The sequence below is a fragment of the Diadema antillarum genome, unplaced genomic scaffold, assembly GCF_040938485.1.
Source record: "Diadema antillarum isolate AM-2024a unplaced genomic scaffold, OU_Dant_1.0 scf00000018, whole genome shotgun sequence".
Classification (NCBI taxonomy): domain Eukaryota; kingdom Metazoa; phylum Echinodermata; class Echinoidea; order Diadematoida; family Diadematidae; genus Diadema; species Diadema antillarum.
Window position 1 is genome coordinate 1,340,721 of NW_027270907.1, and position 10,675 is coordinate 1,351,395.

The 10,675-nt window shown below is 40.0% G+C and overlaps 1 protein-coding gene across 1 annotated transcript; it reads left to right on the forward strand.

The window, feature by feature from the left end:
* The first annotated feature begins 9,168 nt into the window (after positions 1 to 9,168).
* On the forward strand, positions 9,169 to 10,473 carry LOC139727918 (allatostatin-A receptor-like). The gene has a single exon (XM_071638894.1). It carries the CDS (start codon positions 9,169 to 9,171, stop codon positions 10,471 to 10,473), a length of 1,305 nt encoding a protein of 434 aa, XP_071494995.1.
* The last annotated feature ends 202 nt before the right edge of the window (positions 10,474 to 10,675 follow it).

Consider the following 10,675-nt stretch of genomic DNA (forward strand, 5'->3'; position numbering starts at 1 on the left):
GTGTAATCTTAAGGAATGTGATACACTCAGTGTAATTATGTTGAATAGTGCTACACTCAGCGAAAGTTCTGACCAAAAAAAAAATGACAAAACATTCAGAATTTAAGATTTTTACTCTCGGTTTTTTACACGTCGCAAGCTGCATCTCCCACGCTGCATCATGGAAACCCTGTATGAATTCGCTGAATTAAGTGCTTATGTTTGTTTTTTTCATCAAAAAAAATACTTCAATATGATTATTTGTAACTACTTTATTTAGGCATCTGACATTATCTCCAGTAGAAGAAGTAAGAGGAATGAACTTAGCCCATCACTGAATTGATTAAAATATGAATCTACTTGCTTGGTAGTATAGATTGGGGAATTCGTGAGGTGATACCATAGAACTGTAAATTAAAATGGTCTAACAAGTAGGACAACGTTTGAGTTGTGTTAAACGTTTGTATGGAAAGTGACGTAATAGAACAGTTGTTTCTAAATAATCACATAGTCTGGATATTAGACAAATCGTCCGGAAGTATATTCACCTTCCATACGGCTGTTAATTATGAAATAAAATTTTGGTCCCTATGAGCGGAATTTAAATGGTCCTCCTTTCATTGGGCCAATACACCTCAGTGTATCTTGTCAAGACCCACACCGGATCAAAACTCTTTCCCTCTATGTCTTCGGGGCCGGTTCTCGCTTACGAAGTCGGGGCACTGGAGCTGAATTAGTCTCCGCATGCAAGACGTTGATGTGTTTTAGGACGTCGATGTCACCTCAACATCAAACTCTCCAAGCGACCTGCGTTCAGCCATGCGTTGTTCCACGTGCAATCTGATCAGCACTGATTCCGGAGTCACGATCTAAAGTTGGTATTTGATTTTGTTAAAACCAGTACAGAAACTGGAATAAACTTGGAAAAAGACTTGTGTATGTCGTAAGAATGTTCTTACCTAGGCGAATTATACAGATTAATGACGTGAATAGTTGTTTAATGTTATTGCAAAAATTGTCACTTCAAACTTAAGAATAAAGATAAAGAATTTACGGAATTCCTAAAGCGATTTCACAGCAGTATAGAACGTTTGCATTGAAGAATACATACATTGTATTTCAAAATGTATAACACTGTACCAACGTACATATTGACTTTGCAAGGGCGTGTATAAGTATCGACTGCAGGGAACAAGAAATCGTGTAAAAAAAATAGTTAGCGCGTCGTATACATCGATACTGGATGAAGTCATTTATGATCTACACGCATGTATCTAAAGGCCAAATCTACTGACGATCTGTGGGGTTTACCAAGCAACGACGCCAGCGCTGCACCAGCTGCTGAGGGGGGCCCGAAACCGGAACTCGAAAATCAAAGAACCTAAAAGTTACGTGTCTATTTATATTATGAATCTCTTGTTTGAATAATTGTTTATATCAAATTTCCACGTTGTAAACACACCAAAACTCGATTATTTAAAGTTGATTTAACTTGATTTAATCTGTTTCGATCTGAATGTTTCTGAGTCAACGTAGTCAGAACAAATAACAAAAAACAGTCGCTCATGTGACAGAAGGATGATATTGAGTACTTGATAGTAGCAATATAGGCATGACTGTACAGACATGGTCAAAGGATCAGGAATCAAAGCGTCCAGCACACCTTATATTACTCCATCTGAAATTCCAAATGTATCCCCAAAATCGGGAAACCACAGCTGATCATATTTTGAAACACGAAAGGCAAGGGAACTTGCTTGTCGGATGTAGAAATGGATAAACATTTCGTCTTGGGGATGGATTGTTAAAAGGGCATTGTACCGTTTTTTTTTTTTTTTCTATATGTTGTTCTTTTAATTCTAAAAGACCCAGCGGTGCAAACAAAATCAAAATTTCATAACGATTTAGTCCGTAATTTCATGTTGAAAATGGAAATTTTTGGGCGAGAATTATGCTTATGAGCAGACGAGCCCGGATGTCGTGATGTCACAGGTGCCAAATATATCACTGATTACAAGCCCTCGCATACGCGTGCGTTAAATCGTGCCGAATAGCAGACGACGCTTAGGCCCAATTTAGCTAGCAGGCGGCACTTGTGTACTATCCTATCCATGCAGCTGTCTCAAATTTCGCTGAACCAAATCGCACCAAAATTACAGGATATACTTCTAAGCATATTTCAAAACACTGTATTATATTTGAACGAAATCGGTAATCGAGAAGTATCAATATTGACGCCGACATTCAAGTTGTCACTCAAAAAAAAACTCACTCTTCGCGAGAGATCTTGGTAAACGCGACATGCACAATCTAGAACTGAAGTTAGCCGACTGGTACTATGCGAACGGGGAATTTACGCGGGAACTAAACTAAAAAATGTCATGATTTTGGCGATTTGTGTGATTTACGAACTTCATTTTTCATTCAACTTAGCTCAAATAGTTTATAAATTGATTTTTTGCTCCCGATTACTTGAAAGATTTGTCTCATGATATTAGATGGCTAACTTCAGTCTGTGCGTGCGCAGGCAGGTAGGGCTACTACGCCGCGATCACTCTTGTCTAGTACAGAGCAGATTATTTTTAGCGACGACAGGAAAGTCGACAACTTCACTTACGCTTCCCGACTTGCGATTTGGTTCCAATTATCGTGAGCAAGTGGACATGAGTCATAAAATATTTCTTGTGATTTTAGTACAATTTGGTTAAGTGAATTTTGAGATATCTACATGGATACGGAAGTATTCTAGCACTATACCTACACCAGCGCTTGGATCGCGAAGCGGCGGCATTGTGTATCTACGTGGTCAGGCCACTCTTCCGAGAATGGGTCCTCTGTAACTAAAGCTAGATCTAAGTTAGTCCTTGGTGTTAATACGACCACCATGATATTATCTCGACTACAAAAGCATTGAAAATCCATAAAGCAGATACCTTACCTGCAAAATTCAGCACAGAAACAACAGGACCTGCAGCACAAGGGCCTAGATCTAGCGGCAACGCTATCTACCTGAGCAGAGTCTGGACTTTCGTCTGGACTTTCTTCAAGTTCTGGCAGCAGGCTGGAGTATGTATTGTAGAACTAAAGGTTTACGCTGTGCCTATTATTAGCGCTGTGCACGTACAGCTGTCGGCGGGGCGGCGAGTAGAATCTTCTCGGTCCCTGACTGCTCACTAGTCCTAGTCCTAGTTCTAGTCTATAAGTCTATATGTACTGGGTGCCGTTTTCTTCTAACTAGGTGTAAAACGTGATTGCCGTTGACTATTTTTTTGGATTTAGATTTTAAGAATCACTCAGTCCTCATCTTCGTTAGATAGTTTGAACTGCGATGTCGAACCATTTATATTGCTCATCATCAATGCATAGTTAGTGCAACGTTACTTACACACAGTTTTCTATGGGCAGCACGTTCGGACAATGATGCCAATTTCATTTTGCATATCTGGAATATTCCCCACAAATTTTATCGAAATAAAAAGCTTTTGAAGAGATTCCTTTTAAAAATCAATAAATATTGTTTAACATGTTTATTTCACCTCCATATTGCAATTTTACTAAATAACCGTTTTGCAGTACTTCGTGTGAGATTTCATCAGTAAATTGACATGTTTAGTTCGTTTTGCTAAAGTCGGAGGTTGGCACCTGTGACGTATGCCAAATTGTGTGGATCGTTCCTTGGTTTGATCGTTTTCATTTTTTTCAAAAAATCATTACAGGCTTATCCTGGGTTTTAGAATCCTCTCTTTCCAGTCGTAGGCATCAAAAAATGTAGATTAGAATTATCAGACAATTAGAAAATGTCAGTACAGTATTCTTTTAAAGGACCTACATTATATTCCAGGATAATAAAAGTTAACCTATCTGTTTAAAAAAATAAGTTGGTAGGATCTAGGCCATTTCGAAAGACATGGTTGTCGCTCATGAAGGCCTAAGTCAAGTGGGCACTTAAAGCATAGGTATTGTAAAGCCAGCAGAGGACTTGTATTGCTGTTGCCCAGGAAGATTGTAATTGACACCCTCCCCCCCCCCCCCCCGGTCCTACCCATCCCACCCATAACGACCAGGAAGAAGAAATGTATACAACCAATTGTTGTCGAGTATACATCTTGATATTTAGAGGCTGTTGCACTCCTTAACATGAATACTATGAACTGCAGTACATGGTTGAGGTATTTTGTCGGGACGGTGTTGGCAAATCCCATGAGATCCTAACATAATATCGTGGTAGGCAAGTCATGTCCGATGTGATGCGAGAAATTAGCAGGCTATTGTCCATTTAACAAAAAAAAAAACATTATCCAATGTACAACAAACTGGCGGAAAGATCAAACCAGACACTGAAGCATATTATTCTAAACAAAGATTCTGCTGGTTGTCCACGTTTGGACACACCAGTTATAGTTGGTTTACATACTGGAAGACTGATAGAGTAGGGGCCTACTATACCTGCGGCTCATGAAGAAGGTAGGACAACATACTATATACTACAATTCTCGGAGTAGGTATTGTAAATTTGATTTGGGTGACCTAACATCGAATATAAATCCGCCCACCCACAGATAAAACAAACCTGTCCGACGAAAAACCCCGTTTAGGTTAGCACACAAGCCTGATTAAAAATGATTTTGTCTTCATTTTGAAGACGAAGATGCTTTATCTCTTGACAAGATACACTGATACAGCATACAGGAGTACGGTAAAGCCACAATGATGAAAATTAAAGTTTGGATGTATAAGTTGCAGGGATGTTGGAAGTCATCACACAGGCCACGATCACCTACCAGGAAGACGACGGCAACGACGAGAGGACCGGATTTTCAACACCCAGCTCCATGACTGCACAAGTTTCGGTACTGGAGGCACATGAAACTGTAAAGGGGATCTGAAGATCAGCTGGGCATTTCATGAAGCGTTTGGGTCGGATATTTTTCTAACAAACTGTTACAAGCTACTGAAATCCTTGCATCTGGCTGGCTGAGAGCAAATTTTGTCAGACAAAATGCTTCACGAACTGCCCCCTGGACAGACCTGGAGGGTAGTCACCAGATCCAGATTAATGTGAGGTTGATGCAATGGGTGCATGTAGGGATGCAATGACTGATCTTCCTGGTCAGACTCACTTTGGCCACCACTCGATCAGAGTAACATCAGATGACCCGGTATAACAAACACCTCATCTCGTCCCCATCCCCTTTCGAGGCGTCATTGAAGGAGTTAAGAAGATGGCCGAGATGGAAGTAGTAGAAACTCATAAATCTTCCCCATTGTGATTGTGTGTCGATTTTCGCCGGTTAAACCTTCACGCGGTCTAACAGTAACTTCCAATACCATCACTATCTCTTCTAATTTATAGACATTAATGAATAATGTAATCGAATTGTAAATGTGATATATTATTTGTCCCTGACCAGAAGAAATAATAAAAGATACTCACACACCATGATTGACATCATTATAGTTTTTCATTGGACGGTTTATTGATCAGAATGATGTAATCTCGAAAACAATAAGCGTCTACTGGTCCCATTTATTGCTAAGTTTCGACAAAGCTTACATATGGAGGTCTTAAATTTAGGTCTACTGTAGTTAACAATGAATTTATATCTCGTTTCTCTTCTGTGACGTCTCTTTAATAATAATGAAATGATACATGAGATTTATATGGCCCCAGTTTTATCACTAATTGTTCACAGACGAGCTCAAGGAGCTTCATGACAATAAAGGAATAAGTAGAACAATAACGAGAAAATTATAATTAGTGTTTCAATAAAGATTGTCATTCATAATTTAACAATTATTCTTCCGCTTCCGGTGGCTTGTCATTAAGGACGTTGAAAAATTGTTCTTTGATCTTCGAACACTGAGTAAGTGAGTTCCATAGTCATGACAGGGTTGGTCCGGCATGAGTGAATTAAAGGCCGTTCCCTCAGGGTCTCCGGGAAAGTTCAACACATGAGACTGGAAGAGGAGGATCGTAATACTCGTGTGGAATGATGATACAATAAACGCTGAACAGCCCCTCGGCGAATGTTCGATTGATAACGTTATCATGCTGTGATCAAATGGTCTTGTTATTTTGTCAACTGTCTGTTGGCTGTACACTGTATTTCTACCCTGCAAGGAAAACCAGATAAACAAAACACACGAACGTGCGCGCGCTTGCAAAAGCACACTCAACCAATCAACGTCGTGAGGTCGTAAAGATGTAGACACGGTCATGTTCTGAGCAGACGTGGCGTACCAGTAGAAGATAAAACCTAAAAAGAAACACATTGAAACATTATGGACAATTACCTCCCATCAGATGCTAGCATTTTGATCTCTCCATCATATCGACAACAACAACAAAAATTAGGGCTGATTTTCCAGCTCTTGTTGATTGTGTTGGTACTGTTTTGCGTGTGTGTATGTGTGTGCGTTTGTGTGTGTATGTGTGTGTGAATTATGCAGTTGATGTTGTTGATTAAACACACATTTTATGAGGATGACAATCGCTACCTTGGCTTCAATTACGTTCTTCTAGGAAGAGGTAAAAGCTTCTTGCCATTATTAAAGATATCTCCAAAGCGTATGAATCAATACTTATTATTCCCGCAGTTTTCTTGACATTGTCCCTTATTGATTTATTGATCCCCCTCACTCCCGCAGCGGCTGTTATATCTTAAACAGAATGTTTCAAATGTAATTCTTGCCTTGGTACGTCAATGACCCTCCATTCAGATAGACTAACGTCTTAATGGTCTTCATTTGAACATCTGCGCAACTTCTTAATGAAAAACAACAACTAATTCTAGCAGAAGGTACACAGTAAGAGATACATGTGTACTTTTTTGTGGAGTTCTGCTTGTCTTTACTTCCATCCTTCTAAATTGCGAAACATTTAGAAAGTCCAATACCATCTCAAAAGAAGTATTCTAAGCTAGGATCGTCGCATGTTTTGTAACTTCCTAAGGCATTTACCAAGCAAAATCTGACTTGTAAAAAAAAAAGATACAGGAAGAAAGGGTATAAGACGGGTTTAATGACAGTTTGGTTTTCAGATGTGGTATTAGTCTTTCTCAAGGAGATTGCAAGCTGCTGGTCATATCAGCTCAGTAGCACATCTTGGAGGTCTGGAGGTGTACCGAAAAATTTCCCCAAGGTTGATATCTGTCCTTTCGCTTGAAAGCGCCTTGCAAACTACAGCCTTTGGGTTTATACCAGTATACCTCTGCAACTCACTGACTTCGTGCTGAGGGAACATATCCAACAGGATTCCCACGACTTGCCTCCCTCATCTTTATCGTTCGTACGTATTCGGTTCAAAGGTATTTTCTTTCAAAACTTTCTAATGATCTTTTCGCTATTCTATACTTCTATACTCGTTACAAATTTGTATAGGTCAGTTTTGTTCAATAAAAATAACATAAAGGGTATGATTTTTTTTTTTCAATCTATCTCCCTCTGTCCAAATGATTGTTGTAAGATTGTAACTGTTGGTCTAATTTTTGCAAATATGTAGTAAAAATTAATTAGCAGGAATCGAACCTGTAAGCAGAAGATGACAGGTTCTATTCTCGCTGGTTCTTTTTTTCCCCTAAATGTTTGTTAAAATTTAGATCACAGCTGCGATTTTACAAGTTTCAATTGTACAGAGGGCAGATAATTTGAAGAAAAATTACACTGCATATCTTCACCCCTCTGCTGAATACTAGTAACCTCCTACTTTCATAAAATAAAGCTACCTATTTCCCCCATTTGCTAATTTGCTGTATTGCTTAGACTGGCCAACCGATTAGTAAGACAGTAAACGGTTTTAATATTACGTAAAACGAAAGAAAATACACAGATCCATAATGTTATACATGCATTTTCATAGGTATGTATAGTTTATGTATACATTAGGGAAATGCCTAATCACTGATGTCTTGTAGTTTATGACATCTTTTTTTTCAGACAGTCAAAATATAACTCCCCCAACACCTTTTTAAAAAAATATTCTTTGGTTTTCTTTTTCTTCATACATCTGTTTTTGGAGTCCAGCTAGGAGTAAATACAAGTCCGATTTTGTTCTAAAGGTGACCTCAATTGCACCACAAAACCAACAAAAAGTCGCCAGACATGGTTTTTTTGTTTTTTTGTTGTTTTTTTTTTTTTAGTTAAGGGCAGATTCTGAAAGAGCAGACTCTAAGCTTCAAAATGGTGTATGACTCAATTCAAATGGATTCTCCTCCTAACTTATATATACATTGGAAAGAAAGCCCACACTCTGGAAAAGTTTGAACTGAGGAAAGAGGCTCTGAAGTACATGTTCTAGTCAAGCGCTTAATCTTCACCAAGCCGTGCTGGCTTTGCGATGAATGAGACAAAAAAAAAGTATGTCAACGACTGTATCAACAACAATGAAGAGATTATCAAATTAAGGTTAAATTGAGCATGCTCTGTTAACACATTCTGTTATTAATAAATGCCAATCTTCAAGGTGGTAGCACTACTTTTCAAAAGTTATTAGAGTTGAAAGTGAAGGGTGTGCAAAGGATTTTCAAGAAATGAAAAGGGACCTAGTCTAAAGACGTGCCTGGGCCCCGTTTCATCAAAAGATAAAATCGATTTTAGATTTCCGTACCACACAGTCTGCCATAGACTTACAGTTGATATCAACTTTATAATCAATTTTAAGTCTTCATAAAACAGGGCCCTGATCACCTTACTCTACTAAAAAGGGTTGTGGAAAATCTGCTGAAAACCCACTTTCCCATTCAATTTCTGATCCCAAACTCAAGAATAGTATAGACGAAGAATAGCTCTTTTAGAAAATATGAAGAACTCATGCAAGATTGACTTGGTTGACCCGTTTCACCTTTTTGGAGTCCTCATGTAAAATCGAGGAGTGCGACATTTTGTTCGTTTTGTGATGTACGGTCACAAATAGTGTGTTTACCATCTAAATAGATTGTACGCACTGTATACAGGGAGAAATAATTTTTTAGGAAGAATCATAAGAAAACCCTACGTTCCCCTTACTTCCGTCTGTCAAGCACTCCCGAAATACACGTCATTTTTTTTTCATTACAGTACATCACGACCTTGATTGGAATGATGCAGTGCTGAGGGCACAGATGCTTCATGGAACAGTCTTGACGCAACAGGAAACCGGAATTCACGACAACAACAACAACAAAAATGGTCGAATACTCGGGTAGACAAAGTATGGCCACATTGGATGCTTTCGGCATTTTCGTAATCCTGTTAGCAACGCCTTGCGGACTGTCTGCTCAGAACTCGACATTTGAAATTGAGACAGCTACGACACCGGAAGCTGATGATGCTGCTCAAAATTCAACAGACACATTACAAGAAACACTAGGGACCACCCTTCTACAACGGACAACGTTTGTTGCAGACTTTCAAACAGAAATTTTGTCGATGGGGGCTGATAATGCACATTCGTCCTACACGCCCGTAGAGGGTCAGGTCGACACAACACGTTACGATAATATCAAAGGACAGCGCAGCAGAGAAACAAATACGACACCTTATATCCTCGCTGATTGGGTGTGGCAGCCGATCACGTGGTCATTGCGGCTGGGAATCCAGGCTTCACTGTCAGTACTCGGCATCAGTGGGAACGCACTTGTCATGGCGGTTCTGTTACGTCGCGGTGTGGAAAGAAGCTCCGCTGACACTCTCGTCGGGAATCTTGCCGCAGCGGACTTTTTCACGTCCGTCTTTATTTTCCCAGTCCCGGTTGCCATTCATGTCCCGAAAACAGCAACTGCAGAAATGTATTGTCGCTTTGTTTTTACCTCATTCTTCCTTTGGGTAAGCATCATGAGTTCAATTTTAACGCTGACTGCCGCATCGCTGGAGAGATATGCCGCAGTTGTCCACCCCATCCAATGGAACCGCTACAAGAGACGCCATCACGTGATTCTTAGCCTCGTTCTCATCTGGTTTGCTGCAGGGATCGTTCCTATCGACCTCCTACTCGCAACCGGCTTCGACAAGGCGTCGAGTTCTTGCCAGGTAAAGCATCCAACCTATGCTGGACAGATCGTCATTGCAATGGTTTCTTTCATTTTCGGCTTCGTGCTTCCGGCCTTGACCATGTTAGTTACACAGCTCTTTGCTGCTCGCGCTCTCTACATGCAGTCCAAGCATTTTACGGGTACCTACGAACGTGGCAACCACTCTACCGCATCATCGCTCAGACATCTTGTTGCTATGAATCGAGTCTTGCGAATGCTCCTGATTCTAGTCATTATCTGCATTGTGTGCTGGGGTCCGAACGCCACTTCCTACTTTTTGTACAAGTTGCACGTCATTGATCCCAGCTTCCTCTACGGACCAGTTGACCGTGTGCTTGTGATGCTGGCCATGGTTAACTCTTGCACCAATCCCATCGTGTATTTGGTCTGGAACGCGCAATTCCGCGCAGCTGTTGTCAAATTCTTCACCGGCACGAAGATAAGCAATAGCGCCCTCTTCGGATTTCAGGACGAGTCAACCCGATAAAAGCCACCATGTCATAATGATTAGTGAATCTGTTATTACTGTTGGCAGAAACAAGAAGGCAAAATTTATTTCACCTTCGAAAACGCGGAAATTTAACGGAAAAACTAAATCATCTTCTCAATTTTGATCAGTTCTCATCATTTTTATGTCCATCCATTCACCTCGTTGTTTTCATCGGTTTCCTGCAAGCAGACATATTATT

What these genes read in the sequence shown, in the direction of transcription:
- LOC139727918 (XM_071638894.1), top strand. Translation starts at nt 9,169, where the DNA reads ATGGCCACATTGGATGCTTTCGGCATTTTCGTAATCCTGTTAGCAACG.